This window comes from Bombina bombina, chromosome 4, assembly GCF_027579735.1.
Source record: "Bombina bombina isolate aBomBom1 chromosome 4, aBomBom1.pri, whole genome shotgun sequence".
In the NCBI taxonomy this organism is placed as follows: Eukaryota; Metazoa; Chordata; class Amphibia; order Anura; family Bombinatoridae; genus Bombina; species Bombina bombina.
The window spans coordinates 388,491,560-388,512,059 of record NC_069502.1 but is presented as its reverse complement, the minus strand read 5'-3'; the positions used below and the strand labels follow the sequence as shown (position 1 = coordinate 388,512,059).

At 37.5% G+C, this 20,500-nt stretch overlaps 1 protein-coding gene across 2 annotated transcripts in view; it reads right to left on the bottom strand.

Annotated features, from left to right (window-relative positions):
- MFN1 (mitofusin 1) overlaps positions 1-20,500 on the bottom strand; it is a 161,433-nt gene that overhangs the window by 122,024 nt on the left and 18,909 nt on the right. For both annotated transcript variants that reach the window (XM_053710163.1, XM_053710162.1), the window contains exons 3-9: positions 14,226-14,361; positions 12,916-13,078; positions 11,763-11,887; positions 8,188-8,296; positions 7,171-7,278; positions 5,341-5,494; positions 5,027-5,094 (exon numbers count right to left, since the gene is read on the bottom strand). In XM_053710163.1, coding sequence (XP_053566138.1) covers positions 5,027-5,094; positions 5,341-5,494; positions 7,171-7,278; positions 8,188-8,296; positions 11,763-11,887; positions 12,916-13,078; positions 14,226-14,361 — 863 coding nt within the window. The remainder of the gene's footprint in view (positions 1-5,026; positions 5,095-5,340; positions 5,495-7,170; positions 7,279-8,187; positions 8,297-11,762; positions 11,888-12,915; positions 13,079-14,225; positions 14,362-20,500) is intronic.

The window sequence follows — 20,500 nt, the reverse complement described above, 5'->3', positions numbered from 1 at the left end:
CCCCTGAATTAAACGATGGTGATCTGTCCACCATGTTAGAGAGTGTCGAACAATCGGTTTTAAAGATATTAATTGAGATATCTTCGTGTAATCCTTGCACCATTGCTTCAGCATACAGAGCTGAAGAGGTCGCATGTGAAAACGAGCAAAGGGGATCGCGTCCGATGCAGCAGTCATAATACCTAGAATTTCCATGCATAAGGCTACCAAAGGGAATGATTGTGACTGAAGGTTTCGACAAGCTGTAATCAACTTTAGACGTCTCTTGTCTGTTAAAGACAGAGTCATGGACACTGAATCCATCTGGAAACCCAGAAAGGTTACCCTTGTCTGAGGAATCAAAGAACTTTTTGGTAAATTGATCCTCCAACCATGATCTTGAAGAAACAACACAAGTCGATTCGTATGAGATTCTGCTAAATGTAAAGACTGAGCAAGTACCAAGATATCGTCCAAATAAGGAAATACCACAATACCCTGTTCTCTGATTACAGACAGCAGGGCACCGAGAACCTTTGTAAAAATTCTTGGAGCTGTAGCTAGGCCAAACGGCAGAGCCACAAATTGGTAATGCTTGTCCAGAAACGAGAATCTCAGAAACTGATAATGATCTGGATGAATCGGAATATGCAGATATGCATCCTGTAAATCTATTGTGGACATATAATTCCCTTGCTGAACAAAAGGTAAGATAGTCCTTACAGTTACCATCTTGAACGTTGGTATCCTTACATAACGATTCAATATTTTTAGATCCAGAACTGGTCTGAAAGAATTCTCCTTCTTTGGTACAATGAAGAGATTTGAATAAAACCCCATCCCCTGTTCCGGAACTGGAACTGGCATAATTACTCCAGTCAACTCTAGATCTGAAACACATTTCAGAAATGCTTGAGCTTTTACTGGATTTACTGGGACACGGGAAAGAAAAAATCTCTTTGCAGGAGGTCTCAACTTGAAACCAATTCTGTACCCTTCTGAAACAATGCTCTGAATCCAAAGATTGTGAACAGAATTGATCCAAATTTCCTTGAAAAAACGTAACCTGCCCCCTACCAGCTGAGCTGGAATGAGGGCCGCACCTTCATGTGGACTTAGAAGCAGGCTTTGCCTTTCTAGCTGGCTTGGATTTATTCCAAACTGGAGATGGTCTGCAAACTGAAACTGCTCCTGAGGATGAAGGATCAGGCTTTTGTTCTTTGTTGAAACGAAAACGATTATTAGCCCTGTTTTTACCTTTAGATTTTTTATCCTGTGGTAAAAAAGTTCCTTTCCCACCAGTAACAGTTGAAATAATGGAATCCAACTGAGAACCAAATAATTTGTTACCCTGGAAAGAAATGGAAAGTAAAGTTGATTTAGAAGCCATATCAGCATTCCAAGTTTTAAGCCATAAAGCTCTTCTAGCTAAAATAGCTAGAGACATAAACCTGACATCAACTCTGATAATATCAAAAATGGCATCACAGATAAAATTATTAGCATGTTGAAGAAGAAGAATAATATCATGAGAATCACGATGTGTTACTTGTTGCGCTAAAGTTTCCAACCAAAAAGTTGAAGCTGCAGCAACATCAGCCAAAGATATAGCAGGTCTAAGAAGATTACCTGAACACAGATAAGCTTTTCTTAGAAAGGACTCAATTTTCCTATCTAGAGGATCCTTAAACGAAGTACCATCTGACGTAGGAATAGTAGTACGTTTAGCAAGGGTAGAAATAGCCCCATCAACTTTAGGGATCTTGTCCCAAAATTCCAGTCTGTCAGACGGCACAGGATATAATTGCTTAAAACGTTTAGAAGGAGTAAATGAATTACCCAAATTATCCCATTCTTTGGAAATTACTGCAGAAATAGCATCAGGGACAGGAAAAACTTCTGGAATAACTACAGGAGATTTAAAAACCTTATTTAAACGTTTAGATTTAGTATCAAGAGGACCAGAATCCTCTATTTCTAAAGCAATTAGGACTTCTTTAAGTAAAGAACGAATAAATTCCATTTTAAATAAATATGAAGATTTATCAGCATCAACCTCTGAGACAGAATCCTCTGAACCAGAGGAATCATCAGAATCAGAATGATGATGTTCAGTTAAAAATTCATCTGTAGGGAGAGAAGTTTTAAAAGATTTTTTACGTTTACTAGAAGGAGAAATAACAGACATAGCCTTCTTTATGGATTCAGAAACAAAATCTCTTATATTATCAGGAACATTCTGCACCTTAGATGTTGAAGGAACTGCAACAGGCAATGGTACTTTACTAAAGGAAATATTATCTGCTTTAACAAGTTTGTCATGACAATCAATACAAACAACAGCTGGAGAAATAGCTACCAAAAGTTTACAGCAGATACACTTAGCTTTGGTAGATTCAGCACTTGACAGCGATTTTCCTGTAGTATCTTCTGACTCAGATGCAACGTGAGACATCTTGCAATATGTAAGAGAAAAAACAACATATATATAAAGCAAAATTGATCAAATTCCTTAAATGACAGTTTCAGGAATGGGAAAAAATGCCAAAGAACAAGCTTCTAGCAACCAGAAGCAATAAAAAATGAGACTTAAATAATGTGGAGACAAAAGTGACGCCCATATTTTTTCGCGCCAAATAAGACGCCCACATTATTTGGCGCCTAAATGCTTTTTGGCGCCAAAAATGACGCCACATCCGGAACGCCGACATTATTGGCGCAAAATAACGTCAAAAAATGACGCAACTTCCGGCGACACGTATGACGCCGGAAACGGAAATAGAATTTTTGCGCCAAAAAAGTCCGCGCCAAGAATGACGCAATAAATGAAGCATTTTCAGCCCCCGCGAGCCTAACAGCCCACAGGGAAAAAGTCAAATTTTAAGGTAAGAAAAATGTTAAAATGCATTATCCCAAATATGAAACTGACTGTCTGAAAATAAGGAAAGTTGAACATTCTGAGTCAAGGCAAATAAATGTTTGAATACATATATTTAGAACTTTATAAACAAAGTGCCCAACCATAGCTAGGAGTGTCACAGAAAATAAGACTTACTTACCCCAGGACACTCATCTACATATAGTAGATAGCCAAACCAGTACTGAAACGAGAATCAGCAGAGGTAATGGTATATATAAGAGTATATCGTCGATCTGAAAAGGGAGGTAAGAGATGAATCTCTACGACCGATAACAGAGAACCTATGAAATAGACCCCTTAGAAGGAGATCACTGCATTCAAATAGGCAATACTCCTCACATCCCTCTGACATTCACTGCATGCTGAGAGGAAAACCGGGCTCCAACTTGCTGCGGAGCGCATATCAACGTAGAATCTAGCACAAACTTACTTCACCACCTCCATCGGAGGCAAAGTTTGTAAAACTGAATTGTGGGTGTGGTGAGGGGTGTATTTATAGGCATTTTGAGGTTTGGGAAACTTTGCCCCTCCTGGTAGGAATGTATATCCCATACGTCACTAGCTCATGGACTCTTGCTAATTACATGAAGGAAAAGTGTCACAAAACATCAAAAATACATCACAAAAACACACAAAAGTTATAAGGGCTCAAAGATATGAGGTCTCAGGTGTAAGAAAAAAAAAAGGACAGGTAAAGGGCTTTAACAGAGATACATACTGTACATGTCTAAATATATATATATATATATATATATATATATATATATATATATATATATATATATATATATATATATATATATATATATATATATATATATATATATATATATATATATATATATCTTTAGGTTAATAAGCACTCTCACCAAACTGGTCAGGTAGGCGCCAGGGTGCAAAAATAGGAATAACAGACTAGCAAGAAATAAGCACTCTCTGGTTTTGTATAACAAATTAGTATATTTAACTAGCATGATGTTTCGAGGTATTTCATTTCGAAACGTCATGCTAGTTTAATTATATGTATTTACAGACAAATATACACATATAAACACATTTATATATATATATATATATATATATATATATATATATATATATATATATATATATATATATATATATATGTGTGTGTATGTATGTATGTGTGTGTGCATTGGAGCCCTTTGCAGCTAAAGGGACACTGAACACAACATTTTTTTAAAGGATTCAGATAGAGCATGCAATTTGAAGCAACTTTCTAATTTACTCCTATTATACATTTTTCTTCGTTTTCTTGCTATCTTTATTTAAAAAGCAGGAATGTGATGCATAGGTGGGTAAATGTCAGCCTCCAATAAGCAAGCCCTATCCATAGTGCTGAACCTAACATGGGCTGGCTGCTAATAGTAGTAAATTAGAAAGTTGATTACAATTGCATGTTTTATCTGAATCATAAAAGAAAAAAAATGTGGGTTCAGTGTCACTTTAAGTAGATGAAAACATGAAAAGTCATATTAACGCAATATTCATATTTAATAAAGGTTGTATTTTTTGTAAATCTTTCAAATTCCAATGTTCTGCACATAGGGGAATATGTTCTATGTATTTATAAATAGATATTCCTAAATATATCTGTATATATCAATACCTATATATAATCATGTATATATATTTTACCAAAATACCATAAGAGATATATATATATATATTATATATATATATATATATATATATATATATATATATATATATATATATATATATATATATATATATATTTATATATATATATATATATGTGTATGTATTTATGAATAAATAGAATATATTCTTCTAAATGAAGAACAATGAAAAGTGAAATATTCATATTTTCATGTTGGGTCAGCGCAATATCCTAAGTTTGTTTTCTTGCGCTCGTAGGGTTAGTGCGCAAGCATAAACAGTTTACATTAAACTCATAATACGAGTGCAACCAGGCGAGCGCAAAAAGCTAAACTTCTAGTGCGCCGCTTGTAATCTGGCACTTAGTAAGTTATTTGAGCTTGTTTGCATTCTCCAGCACTAATGACAGTTACATCAATTTTCTAATGTACGGTACAAAAATTAGATTTCATATTCAACCTCCAAAATGTAAACAAATTATACCTCAAACAATTTTTCAAATTTTTGAAATTCCAAGAATCTACTTTGAAATCCTTCAGCTAGTGCCCCACCTAAAAAAAAAAAAAAAAAAAGTTAAATGTTATTCCATGATTCATCAATACTCTGAATTTTAAAATGAGAACAGCCAAAAGGGACAAAACAAACCCAGGTATTAAAAGTCATATCTAGAAAAGATAATAGCATAATGTTTAATAGTGTTATGTGTTGAATAAAATACTGTATGCACTACTGAGATGCTATATTTTTGTTCATGGCATTAAAAGAGGTAAGAACATCAACAGATACAATTCACCCACCAGCCTCCGGCATTCCCTGTGCTTTATGCATTCTGGCATTAAGAACTTCTTTTGCCGAAACAAAAAAGATGCGGTTTTGTGCCTCTGAAGAGTCAACCACTTTAAGTTCATCAACAAGGAAAGACTGGCAACGTTCAGTGTGTTGGTTACGGACCTAGGAAAATAAAAATTGGAAACATCTAAAATTGTCCTATGGATGGATAAGTTTTGTAACAGAGTTGTCCAATATAGGCCTGTGGCTACAATGTAACTTAATGTTAATACGCTGATGCTCATATCAGCTACCTCTCCTCAATTTGCAGCACATAAGTGCTTATTGTTTCTGCAACTTGTACTTTTAGGTTATTTGTATCCAGTGCATGTGCCTGCATAAAAGAGAGTCATTTAAAATGTGTAGTCAATGAGAGACCACAGTTAATAGGCAATTATTCTCTATTGCGGTATGCTCTTAAGCGCACTTTGCTTTGGAGTAGAGCGAGCACAGTGTTTCTCTCCCCTGATTAGATGTAGCACCCTCCAAAGCCTATTTAAAAACAAAGATGTGATTGCAGGTGGCTGGATGATGCAGAAACAGGGTAAGTTTAATTTAAAATATTTATAAATGACACGTGGATATTTTAAATGCCATCCTTTTATGCAGTTCTCCTAGGGAGCTGGAAGGTTTTGAGAATGTTATGCATCAGTTCATGTCCCTTTAAACAATCTTATTACTACACCTACATGGAAACCAAAGGATTAATATTTTTTAAACATTTACTCAAGCTCTGCATGGTAAACACGCTGTGTGATATATATTTATAAAAATCAGGACTGCCCTTTAAACAGGGCGAGAGGGGGGCAGGAGCGGGTGTGACTGCTATGCTATGGGGGAAAAAAAATGTTTAGAGCAGTGTACAGCGGCAGTGAGTAGGGAGGAGGTAGAGAGGGGGCTCCTGTAGTGGAAAGGGGATGAGAGGGTGGGAAAGTGATCGGGGGGGGGGGGGGGGTAGCTAGACTACAGAAAATAATGTATACTGTTTTTTTTGTTTTTTTAAATAAAAATAAATATAAATTAAAGCAAACTGAGTACTGGCAGACAGCTGCCAGTACCTAAGATGGTGGCTAATAGGTAGAGGTTTAGAGAGCCTTAGGTTTTCATACTGGCAGACTTTCTGACAGTACTTAAAATGGGGGTGACTATTGGTGGGGAGGGGGAGGGAAGAGAGCTGTTTGGGAGGGATCAGGTAGGCATTAGGGGGTGTGAAGTGTCAGGTGGGAGGGTAACCTCTACACTAAAGCTAAAATTAACCTTACAAGCTACTTGATTAACACAAAAGTGTGGTGCGCAGCTGTAATTAGCGGCCTTCTAATTACCAAAAAGCAATGGCAAAACCATATACGGCTGCTATTTCTCAACAAAGGGGATCCCAGAGAAGCTTTTACAACGATTTGTGCCATGATTGCACAAGCTATTTGTAAATAATTTCAGTGAGAAACTTAAAGTTTGTGAAAAAGTTAACAATTTTTTTATTTTATCGCATTTGGCGGTGAAATGGTGGCATGAAATATACCAAAATGGGTCTAGATCAATACTTTGGGTTGTCTACTAAAATATATATATATATATATATATATATATATATATATATATATATATATATATATATATATATATATATATATATATATATATATATATATAGTTTTGATAGGTAAATTAAAAAAAAAACAAGACTCTGTTTAAATGTAGTATGGCAAAAATGCTAAAAATGCTATGGTCTTTTGGGAAGTTTGAGTCTGAAATGCCCGGTCCTTAAGGGGTTACGGCATACTATTTATATTCATACTCACATCCTCCATATATTCTGGTTCTGATGCCGATGCATCCCAGCGGTTGTTAAGAATGAAAATATTTGGCTTAGATAGTCTCTCATTAACTTTATGAAAAAAATGCTTCTCCTAAACCATGGAGAGAAAACAATAAAATCAGTTATTAGAAAAAATAAATTGGTGTAGCTTTTTCTTTAATAAAACAAACAAATAAACTATAGAAAGGTAAATAGAACTTCGACTACATGTTTATGGAACATAAACGCAAAATTTTTCTTTATGATTAAGACAGAGCAGACAAATTTCAAACAACTTTCCAATGTACTTCTGTTATCTAATTTGCTTCATTCTCTTGGTATCCTTTTTTTAAAAGTATATCTAGATAGGCTCAGGAGATGGGAACTAGCTACTGATTGGTGGTGACACATATATGCTTCTTGTGATCGGCTAACCAATGTGTTCAGCTAGTTCCCAGTAGTGATTTGCTGCTTCTTCAAGAAAGGATACCAAGAGAATGAAGCAAAATTGATAGCAGCAGTAAATTGGAAAGTTGTTTATATATGTATGTTCTATCTGAATCATAAAAGAAAATTTTGAGGTTTAACGTCCCTTTAAATTTTTCTACTCATCATTATGCTGAGGCTTATTCACTGAGCAACAAACCAGAAAACTGTGCTTTGCTTTTAAAATAGTTGTCGCCAGCGTAGCAATATATACTAGAGTGTTGTTTAACAAAAATGTAGTCACCCTGATTTGTTTTCAAAGCAATGAGTTCATGTATTTCTTGCACTGGGACTCACTATCAACCTGGTCTTCCCACCTTTCTCATTTTCATCTTTAACCTTCAATACTAGATTTAATAATGTTAAGTTCTCCCTTGTAAATTTTATGAAATAGTAGAAATAAATATATATTTTCCACCTTGAAGCAGTTTCAATAGGTTTCTGTAAATTAGTAAAAGTTTAAATTATGGACCTTCTGTAAAAGGTCTTAATATTTCCAAAATAAAAATAAATTATAATCATAAATGTAGCTTACTGTGTTCATGAGTGTGGACTCTGAGTTTGCCACAAGAACAAAGACATCAGCATCCAGACAGAACTTATCAATCCAGCTGTCTAGCTCTGTTGTAACATCTGTCCCAGGACTATATAAGGGAAGAGAAAAATACCATGTAGATATCAGTGATGAAGGTTAGATTTTACTAAAGTTACTTATTCTTTTTTCAAGTTCCACTTTGCTTGAAGAGAAATAACCTAAAAGGGTCACTAAACCACAAATATTTCTGCAAGTAAAGTATCTGAAACAATACAGTTAAAACATACATCCTGTCCCTCGCTCCATTCACTGTAAACTAACTGAACTTAAATTGCATTAAACTTTCATGGTTCAGACATAGAATGCAGCTTTAACCCCTTAAGGACAAGGCCATTTTTCAATTTCTTTCCCTTAAGGACCAGGGCTTTTTTAAAAATTTCTGCAGTGTTTGTGTTTAGCTGTAATTTTCCTCTTATTCATTTACTGTACCCACACATATTATATACCGTTTTTCTCACCACTAAATGGACTTTCTAAAGATACCATTATTTTCATCATATCTTATAATTTACTATTAAAAATATTATAAAATATGAGGAAAAAATGGAACAAAACACACTTTTTCTAACTTTGACCCCCAAAATATGTTACACATCTACAACCACCAAAAAACAACCATGCTAAATAGTTTCTAAAATTTGTCCTGAGTTTAGAAATACCCAATGTTAACATGTTCTTTGCTTTATTTGCAAGTTATAGGGCAATAAATACAAGTAGCACTTTGCTATTTCAAAACCACTTTTTTTCAAAATGAGCGCTAGTTACATTGGAACCCTGATATCTGTCAGGAATACCTAAATATCCCTTGACATGTATATATTTTTTTTAGAAGACATCCCAAAGTATTGATCTAGGCCCATTTTGGTATATTTCATGCCACCATTTCACCGCCAAATGCGATCAAATAAAAAAAAATGTTCACTTTTTCACAAATTTTTTCACAAACTTTAGGTTTCTCACAGAAATTATTTACAAACAACTTGTGCAATTATGGCATAAATGGTTGTAAGTGCTTCTCTGGGATCCCCTTTGTTCAGAAATAGCAGACTTATATGGCTTTGGCGTTGCTTTTTGGTAATTAGAAGGCTGCTAAATGCCACTGCGCACCACACGTGTTTTATGCCCAGCAGTGAAGGGGTTAATTAGGGAGCATGTAGGGAGCTTGTAGAATTAATTTTAGCTTTACTGTAGTGTAGTAGACAACCCAAAGTATTGATCTAGGCCCATTTTGGTATATTTAATGCCACCATTTCACCGCCAAATGCGATCAAATTAAAAAAAAACGTAATTTTTTTCGCAATTTTAGGTTTCTCACTGAAATTATTTACAAACAGCTTGTGCAATTATGGCACAAATGGTTGTAAATGCTTCTCTGGTATCCCCTTTGTTCAGAAATAGCAGACATATATGGCTTTGGCAATGCTTTTTGGTAATTAGAAGGCTTCTAAATGCCGCTGCACATCACACCTGTATTATGTCTAGCAGTGAAGGGGTTAATTAGGGATCTTGTAGGGAGCTTGCAGGGTTAATTTTAGCTTTAGTGTAGAGATCAGCCTCCCACCTTACACATCAGACCCCCTGATCCCTCCCAAACAGCTCTCTTCCCTCCCCCACCAACCAATTGTGCCCGCCATCTTAAGTACTGGCAGAAAGTCTGCCAGTACTAAAATAAAAGGTATCTTTTTTTTTCTTCTTTTTTTTTGGAGCATATTTACATATGCTGCTGTGTAGGATCCCTCTTAGCCCCAAACCTCCCTGATCCCCCCCCCAAACAGCTCTCTAACCCTCCCCCTCTACATTATTGGGAGCCATCTTGGGTACTGGCAGCTGTCTGCCAGTACCCAGTTTACAAAAAAAATGTATATTTTTTTTATTTTTTCCCCACTTTTCTGTAGTGTAGCTTCCCCCCCCAAGACTAAACCCCCACCCCCTCCCAGATCACTTAGATTAACTTATTTATAAAACATTTATTCCCCCTCTCTCCCTCTAAATACAAACCGCACTGTTCCATAGTGTAACGGTTCCCACCCGCTCCCTCCCCGTGCACGCGCCCGCCCGCCTCCCCTGTGTCCGTGCGCGCCCCCAGCAACACCGCCCACGATCCCGCCCACCGATGCACATTGGTAAGTCATCGATGGCCGCCCACCCGCCTCCCACGTTTGCTCCCACCCACCAACGATCGCGGCATCGATGTCCGGTGCAGAGAGGGCCACAGAGTGGCTCTCTCTGCATCGGATGGGGAAAAATGTTATTGCAGTGATGCCTCAATATCGAGGCATCACTACAATAACCGGAAAGCGGCTGGAAGCGATCAGGATCGCTTCCAGCCGCTTTCAACCCCAACGTCGTACAGGGTACGTCGCTGGTCTTTAAAGACCAGTTTGTGCAAGACGTACCCTGTACGACGCGTGTCGTTAAGGGGTTAAAAGACTTTTTTTTAAACTCACCTCTGATTTTACTTATACGTTGTTATCTTGGTGTTCTTTGTTGGGCTCAGGAGCAGCAATGCACTACTGGGAGCTAGCTGGGGGATTGTCAGCTATGCACATATGCCTTAAGGCTGTGACACACTGTAAGCAATGTGAAGCAGCTGCTTCGTGCAGCATCGTTTCTGAAGTTCAAATATTTCAACTCTGAGTGCTCAGCTACGCAACCTGATGCGGCTGAGCGAGCAGAGATGAAAAGGCAGGACACATTGAGCGCGCACAGCCGCATCATCACGCTGCGTGCCGCACTGCTCTCAGTGTGTCACAGCCTTTAGTCAATGGCTCACCTGATGTGTTCAACTAGGTCCCAGGAGTGGATTGCTGACTTTTACTGTGTGTTTAACTCCCTTGCAGGGGTTAAATAGACAAACACAAGGTTATATGCAAACAGTAGTGCAATGATAACATTTTCTTTTTGTATTTTTATGCACCTTTAAATTAAATTAACTTTACATTTTAAACTACCTCTTGTCCTGCCTCATGGTACAGCTTTTTAGCTCAAGATATTGAATTGAATAGAAAGTGTGCTCCCTGTGCTAAGAGCTGAAGCAGATTGGGCTTGTTAAGTGTGCTGCTTTTATTTCAGATGAAAGAACTGACTATTGCACTGGAATACTAGGGAAATACAGGGTCTGACATGGCATATTATAAAAACAAATTAAGATAGAGGGATAGGACAGTAAACACGATATATACTATACTATATATGAAGGAATGAAAGTTATGCACTAGTTAAACTGTGATTTACTTCTTTAAAGTCTGCCTAGGGATGATGTGGGAAACCAGATGTCGACTCCTTGTCTAATGTGCTTAGAGGGATATGGCTGCACCTCACTGACAAGGCTGAAATTATAGTCTGGGGTTGACATTTTCCTTGCCTGGTATTTTCGGTGCTCCTCTGTGAAAAGCACAAGTGGGCAAAAAGAGGCTAGGTGATAACTTGCCATAGAACAAGCTACTGAGCTGTTGTTAGTTCCTAGTAGAGCGTTTCTCTTTCTGTATAACTTCTTTAAAGACCAAAATGAATACCTGTCTACAAGAACCAAGTCATCTCTGAGAAGTGCACACTTTGCCTTGGGCCAGAAAACATGTACAAGGCAGCCTGCTTCCAGATTCTTGTCCATGTGCAACGCATGAGCCAGCTGGTTAACGGTCTGAACACAAAAACAAACAAGATCTTTATAGATTATAGAATGAATAAAAGAACACTCTGTATGTCCTCACCTAGGTATCTCTGGTCATGAGCTATAGAAACTTTAAGGCTTTCCCTAATTTATTTTATTTACTTTTTAAAAACTGCCCTAATGTTAAGGTAAATTATATCACAGACAGATAAAATATGCCATATGAAATGAACCACATAAATGCTAACGTGAAAGCTGGTAGGCTAAGTGTACAACTGTATAAAATGTCAGACAATGTGCTAGATACTTTATGTATAAGTTGCTTTCATTATTACTAAGGATTTGTTAAATCTGCAGTCGATAATAGGGAACATTAAATTAACCCCATTTAAACACCAATATTTGTATTTCAGCTCATAAATCAAAAGCAAACATGCAATATCCGGGATAAAACCTCATTGTCTTATATATTTAAAATCATATACAAGATTTTAAAATTAGCGTGTTGTGGTCAAAGATACTTTCCTTTAGGGACTCTTATTAACAAAAAAACACCAATGTTTATATGATGATTTAACAAAAGAAAAGTGGTGCAAAAAAAGGCAGTATATAAGTACAAACACCATTTTATATTCTAAGCCCTTTTATAAACAGTGTACGACATCTTACAAAACATTTCAGTTCCATTTACTTTAACATACAGATACAAACAGAGTGTGCAGTAAACAATATCTTATTATTGTAACATTATAATAAGTGGTTCAACAATTAAAAAAACAATGGGACATGTACAAAGTCAACAACATCAAAGGAATTCAGTGCTAAACCTACAAGGGATGGACAACACACTTTTCATGCACAAATGCCTCTGAAATTATATTAAACTCAACCAAACTGAACTTCTAACAATCAACCCAATGTTCCAGGGGCTGAACTGGTACAATTCTTTATTTGGTATAGGAAAAAGATATACAATGCTTTGGAATTTGTAAAGGTCTCCTACTACGAGCCTTGTGTCATTTGTAAGGACTTCACGTTCTCTCACATAAGATACATACCTTGACACTCTTCTTTTCATCAGACCCTTCAGTCATAAGATATGCTTTGTCTCCCTCTGTCCCCTCCACACTGAGGAAGCAGTTAGTTGTGTGCCCAATACCACTTGGCAGGACCTTGTCCCACAGCATAGAGTTAATCACTGTGCTCTTACCACTGCTTGTCCTAAAATGAAGACACAAAACATCTCTCAAGAGAAACTTTCCATATAACAGATTTGTTTGTGGAGTCTTTAACACAGATACATATTAACAGTGTGTTAAATGCATTATAATGCATTCCGCCTATAAGTTGAACAAATGATTAATGTGATGCAATGTTATTTATAGATTATACAAAAAAGATATTGCAAGCTCACTATATGTTTATTTTTAACGATTATTAAAGTCTCAGAATCATTCTCTCCAATTTTAGAGAGTGGGTATACAGAAAATCACCAGCCTGCAGCCTAATTTTTAGATTTAAACAAGAAAATTATGACTATATAAAGATTATTAAAAAGTCATGTGAAATCTCAACTGCTGTGTGCTGGGAACATTGTTAAACAAGTGATTGCAGCAAACAAGCAATTATAAGCTACAATAGATGTTTTCAAATGGACGGCTGAAGTGTTGAAGTAAATAAATGTCTACAAGAAACAGGGCCAAAACACATTGTGTGCAATATTACTTTGCTCAGTGACAACCAACAGATTATTAAGTAGTAGCGAAACAAACTGGCATGCTCCAGAGTCCCACAGTAAAAAAGCAAACACATTATGTTAGTGCAGCAGGTGAAGAAATCCAATCTCATTGCCTCCTCAGTGTGCAGAACCAAAGCGAGCCTGCTTTACCTGCCAGTGCTGTGCTAATCACTTGCTGAGGCAAAACATTCCAAGGTCACACAGGGGCATCAGTTGTTCCCATAAACTTGCATTTTGTACAACCAAATGTTAGAGATGTAATATTTGTGTATCTTAAGAGTACCTTGTATTAAACAGAAAATAGTAATAATCTAGTAAAGAAGACAACATAACATAAATGTAATTGTCCAACAGAAACTTATTGGCCACCACACAACTAAATACCAATAGCTCTAGGCTCACATATATTGTATTCTCCCTTGAAAATTATTTTATTAAGTGGGATTTTAACAAAAGATAAAGTGTGGTCAGCACCTTATGGTTCCTGCGGTTTTTCTTTATTGTTTCTCCTGCAACCTCCTTTGGACATTATTCTGGATGCATGTATCATTTGTTCATTGTGTGAAACCTGGAGCACACACAATATAGAATGTATAAGTAGTTATTATAAGAAAGGCTTCCTAAATGTACCTGCCAAAGAATGCCACCTTCATGTGCCTGCGTGACAGCACCTCCCCAATACCAGACAGTTTAGTCTTATATCCCTGAATTTCTGAGAGATCATCTTTTGTTGTTAAGTGGTTTAACTCTGCATTCTTGAAAGTTCCTGAGTAAAGATAAAAAAAATATGTTGTTTTTATTAATTAAAAGAAATCAAAATATGCAACAGTAAAACTACTTACCTTTAATAACTAATGGACAAGGGGTTCATATACAATTTGGTAATGTTTGAGTGAATATTAGCATTAAAAATGTGAAATTAGTGCTGCCACCTAGCTTTACTTATACTGCACCAACATTTCATACTAGTAGGGATTTGCTTGTTGGGAAAGCCTGTTTCCTACCGACCTGCATACAAAAATCTGCAAATAATCTAACTTAGTGCAGCTGTATTAACTGATCCAGACGTTAGGCCAATAGTTGCAGGGAAACAATTACATTCTAGTTCACTGCTTACATGTTTTTTTCCCACTGTCACAATATTATATGTTGTATTACATGACAGACAGTGTCCAGGTGTTTATGTATGTTTGTGGTTTTAATATTTCAAAAGAACTGCATAACAGCTAATTTGATGTTTTTCTATACATAAGTACATTTTTATTTATTTTTTATTATTAAGTTTAAAAACATCAACTTGGCAATCCATATGAAAAGGCTCAAATTAGGTGATAAGTATTCTTAAAAGGTTTGTAACATTCTTACTAAATGGCTGTCTCTTACAAAATTGGATACCTGACAGACATGATATAATTTTCTATTCTTGTATTTATCTTCACCAAGTGGGCACATAGCCACAACTGTTCTAGTGGAGAGGAACAAAACAGATCTGGGCTGTGCACCTAATATGATTTACAACCAGATCACTATGTTTGGGAGAAAGAGGTTCACTTTACTGCTGTGAAGAGTGGCAAAGTGAATCTAGATTGTGTATATAGCATTAGGTTAGTGAGGTGAAGGAGTGCGTACCAGAGTATCTGGGTACTCATACATAGGTTGAATGGCAAAATAAGGAGATTTAAAAATAAATAAGGTTTATATTCTTAAAGGGACACTGAACCAAAATCTTTTCTATCGTGATTCAGATAGAGCATGCAATTTTAAGCAACTTTCTAATTTACTCCTATTATCAAATTCTTTTCATTCTCTTGGTATCTTTATTTGAAATGCAAGAATGTAAGTTAAGATGCCGGCCCATTTTTGGTGAACACACGGTGTTGTTCTTGCTGATTGGTGGGTAAATTCACCTACCAATAAACAATTGCTTTCCAAAAAAATTGCTTAGATGCCTTCTTTTTCAAATAAAGAAAGCAAGAGAACGAAGAAAAATTGATAATAGGAGTAAATTAGAAAGTTGTTTAAAATTGCATGCTCTATCTGAATCACGAAAGAAAAAATTTGGGTTCAGTGTCCCTTTAAGTTCAATACATTTCAAATCAGTGTAACTAGTGGTGAACTAGATAAGGTGCCACCTCAAGGGTGATACAGAACAGGGTAACAACTAACAAGCTAAAAGGACAATGCAGGCTTACTAGTGGCATTATTCTGTTCCAAGTAGTCCAAAGGTGTTTAAAGAATATATATATATATATATATATATATAAACCCAACAAGGTTGGGTGAATACTCCTATTGTTTTAAGTGAGAAATATACTTTGCCAAAAAGGTAAGAGGATTTAATTTGTAGGTTAACAAATAATAGCAAAATAATAGGACAACGACAAGTGCAAAAACCGGGGGAAGAGGCTGCCTCTGATGGCTATGACACATATTCCTTATGGTAACAAGAACCAAGTCCAAAAAATCTGGAATTATTAAAAAAAAACTGAGAACTCTTAAAAAATAAAGGACTGTTTTGAATAAAATGTGTATATAAATAAAACTAAATAGCAAAGTTGCAACATTTTTATTTTTTTACTACAACTTCACAGCAATGTATATTGGACAGATGTCAATTACTCATTTTAGTCAATAAACAAACCATTAAGTAACCAACTAAAAAAAATACTGAAATAAACATTACTAACTGTAAATAAATAAAACCTACAGGAAGTGGAGTCAAGAAGCATAAAGGTAAGTTTTTAGAAAACCTTTATTTATTAAACAATAGCCACTTAATAATGTTCCCCAATATTTTATTTTATATCAAGCTCTCAATATTTTCAACAATATCATTTTTATGTATCTCAAAATATTTTGAAAGTTATACAAAGTTACTTCAGAACTTTGGTGTTATGTTTTTATTTATATATAGACATATCTTTATTAATACATTCCTTGTTTTCTTTTTTAAGAGTTTTCCCTGTTGTTCTCCCTTCCCATTTTCATCTCATTGGTGAATTGGTTTCTACTAAATGTACAAGTTCTTACTTGAATGAGCTTTTATGTATAGACTATTCAGTCACATGTATCATTTATTAATATGTACCAGTGAATGCAAAATAATCACCAAACAGAAAGTGGTATTACAAAAATGACTTAAAAGGGACATAAGACTCATATGCTAAATCACTTGAAACTGATGCAGTATAACTAAAAAGCTGACAGGAAAATATCACCTGAGCATCTCTATGTAAAAAAGGAAGATATTTTACCTCACAATTTCCTCAGCTCAGCAGAGTAAGTTCTGTGTACAAATATACTTTAGCTGTTGCTCAGCTGCAGGTAAAAAAAAACATAATTTATGCTTACCTGATAAATTTATTTCTCTTGTAGTGTATCCAGTCCACGGATCATCCATTACTTATGGGATATTAACTCCTCCCCAACAGGAAGTGCAAGAGGATTCACCCAGCAGAGCTGCTATATAGCTCCTCCCCTAACTGCCATTACCAGTCATTCGACCGAAAACATGCAGAGAAAGGAAAACCATAGGGTGCAGTGGTGACTGTAGTTTAATGGAAAAATTACCTGCCTTAAAGTGACAGGGCGGGCCGTGGACTGGATACACTACAAGAGAAATAAATTTATCAGGTAAGCATAAATTATGTTTTCTCTTGTTAAGTGTATCCAGTCCACGGATCATCCATTACTTATGGGATACCAATACCAAAGCTAAAGTACACGGATGACGGGAGGGACAGGCAGGCTCTTTATACGGAAGGAACCACTGCCTGAAGAACCTTTCTCCCAAAAACAGCCTCCGAAGAAGCAAAAGTGTCAAATTTGGAAAATTTGGAAAAAGTATGAAGAGAAGACCAAGTTGCAGCCTTGCAAATCTGTTCAACAGAAGCCTCATTCTTAAAGGCCCAAGTGGAAGCCACAGCTCTAGTAGAATGTGCTGTAATTCTTTCAGGAGGCTGCTGTCCAGCAGTCTCATAGGCTAACCGTATTATGCTACGAAGCCAAAAGGAGAGAGAGGTAGCCGAAGCTTTTTGACCTCTCCTCTGACCAGAATAAACGACAAACAGGGAAGACGTTTGTCGAAAATCCTTAGTTGCCTGTAGATAAAATTTCAGGGCACGGACTACATCTAGATTGTGTAGCAGACGTTCCTTTTTCGAAGAAGGATTAGGACACAAAGATGGAACCACAATCTCTTGATTGATATTCCTGTTAGTGACCACCTTAGGAAGGAACACAGGTTTAGTACGCAGAACTACCTTGTCTGAATGAAAAATCAGATAAGGAGAATCACAATGTAAGGCAGATAACTCAGAGACTCTTCGAGCCGAGGAAATCGCCATTAAAAACAGAACTTTCCAAGATAACAACTTGATATCAATGGAATGAAGGGGTTCAAACGGAACCCCCTGTAAAACATTGAGAACTAAATTCAAACTCCATGGTGGAGCAACAGTTTTAAACACAGGCTTGATCCTAGCTAAAGCCTGACAAAAAGCTTGAACGTCCGGAACTTCTGACAGACGTTTGTGTAAAAGAATGGACAGAGCTGAAATCTGTCCCTTTAAGGAACTAGCGGATAAACCCTTTTCTAAACCTTCTTGTAGAAAAGACAATATCCTCGGAATCCTAACCTTACTCCATGAGTAACTCTTGGATTCGCACCAATATAAGTATTTGCGCCATATCTTATGGTAAATCTTTCTGGTAACAGGCTTCCTAGCCTGTATTAAGGTATCAATAACTGACTCAGAAAAACCACGTTTTGATAAAATCAAGCGTTCAATTTCCAAGCAGTCAGCTTCAGAGAAATTAGATTTTGATGTTTGAAGGGACCCTGGGTCAGAAGGTCCTGTTTCAGAGGTAGCTACCAAGGTGGACAGGATGACATGTCCACTAGATCTGCATACCAAGTCCTGCGTGGCCATGCAGGCGCTATTAGAATCACTGATGCTCTCTCCTGTTTGATTCTGGCAATCAATCGAGGAAGCATCGGGAAGGGTGGAAACACATAAGCCATCCCGAAGGTCCAAGGTGCTGTCAAAGCATCTATCAGAACCGCTCCCGGATCCCTGGATCTGGACCCGTAACGAGGAAGCTTGGCGTTCTGTCGAGACGCCATGAGATCTATCTCTGGTTTGCCCCAACGTCGAAGTATTTGGGCAAAGACCTCCGGATGAAGTTCCCACTCCCCCGGCTGAAAAGTCTGACGACTTAAGAAATCCGCCTCCCAGTTCTCCACTCCCGGGATGTGGATTGCTGACAGGTGGCAAGAGTGAGACTCTGCCCAGCGAATTATCTTTGATACTTCCATCATTGCTAGGGAGCTTCTTGTCCCTCCCTGATGGTTGATGTAAGCTACAGTCGTGATGTTGTCCGACTGAAACCTGATGAACCCCCGAGTTGTTAACTGGGGCCAAGCCAGAAGGGCATTGAGAACTGCTCTCAATTCCAGAATGTTTATTGGTAGGAGACTCTCCTCCTGATTCCATTGTCCCTGAGCCTTCAGAGAATTCCAGACAGCGCCCCAACCTAGTAGGCTGGCGTCTGTTGTTACAATTGTCCAGTCCGGCCTGCTGAATGGCATCCCCCTGGACAGATGTGGCCGAGAAAGCCACCATAGAAGAGAATTTCTGGTCTCTTGATCCAGATTCAGAGTAGGGGACAAGTCTGAGTAATCACCATTCCACTGACTTAGCATGCACAATTGCAGCGGTCTGAGATGTAGGCGTGCAAAGGGTACTATGTCCATTGCTGCTACCATTAAGCCGATCACCTCCATGCATTGAGCTACTGACGGGTGTTGAATGGAATGAAGGACACGGCATGCATTTTGAAGCTTTGTTAACCTGTCTTCTGTCAGGTAAATCTTCATTTCTACAGAATCTATAAGAGTCCCCAAGAAGGGAACTCTTGTGAGTGGAAAGAGAGAACTCTTCTGTTCGTTCACCTTCCATCCATGCGACCTTAGAAATGCCAGTACTAACTCTGTATGAGACTTGGCAGTTTGAAAGCTTGAAGCTTGTATCAGAATGTCGTCTAGGTACGGAGCTACCGCAATTCCTTGCGGTCTTAGTACCGCCAGAAGAGCACCCAGAACCTTTGTGAAGATTCTCGCAGCCGTAGCCAATCCGAATGGAAGAGCTACAAATTAGTAATGCCTGTCTAGAAAGGCAAACCTTAGATACCGGTAATGATCTTTGTGAATCGGTATGTGAAGGTAAGCATCCTTTAAATCCACTGTGGTCATGTACTGACCCTTTTGGATCATGGGTAAAATTGTCCGAATAGTTTCCATTTTGAACGATGGAACTCTTAGGAATTTGTTTAGGATCTTTAAATCCAAGATTGGCCTGAAAGTTCCCTCTTTTTTGGGAACCACAAACAGATTTGAGTAAAACCCTTGTCCTTGTTCCGACCGCGGAACTGGATGGATCACTCCCATTAATAAAAGATCTTGTACGCAGCGTAGAAACGCCTCTTTCTTTATTTGGTTTGTTGACAACCTTGACAGATGAAATCTCCCTCTTGGGGGAGAGAATTTGAAGTCTAGAAGGTATCCCTGAGATATGATCTCTAACGCCCAGGGATCCTGGACATCTCTTGCCCAAGCCTGGGTGAAGAGAGAAAGTCTGCCCCCCACTAGATCCGTTCCCGGATCGGGGGCCCTCGATTCATGCTGTCTTAGGGGCAGCAGCAGGTTTCCTGGCCTGCTTGCCCTTGTTCCAGGACTGGTTAGGTCTCCAGCCTTGTCTGTAGCGAGCAACAGCTCCTTCCTGTTTTGGTGCAGAGGAAGTTGATGCTGCTCCTGCTTTGAAATTACGAAAGGAACGAAAATTAGACTGTCTAGCCTTAGGTTTGGCTCTGTCTTGAGGCAGGGCATGGCCTTTACCTCCTGTAAT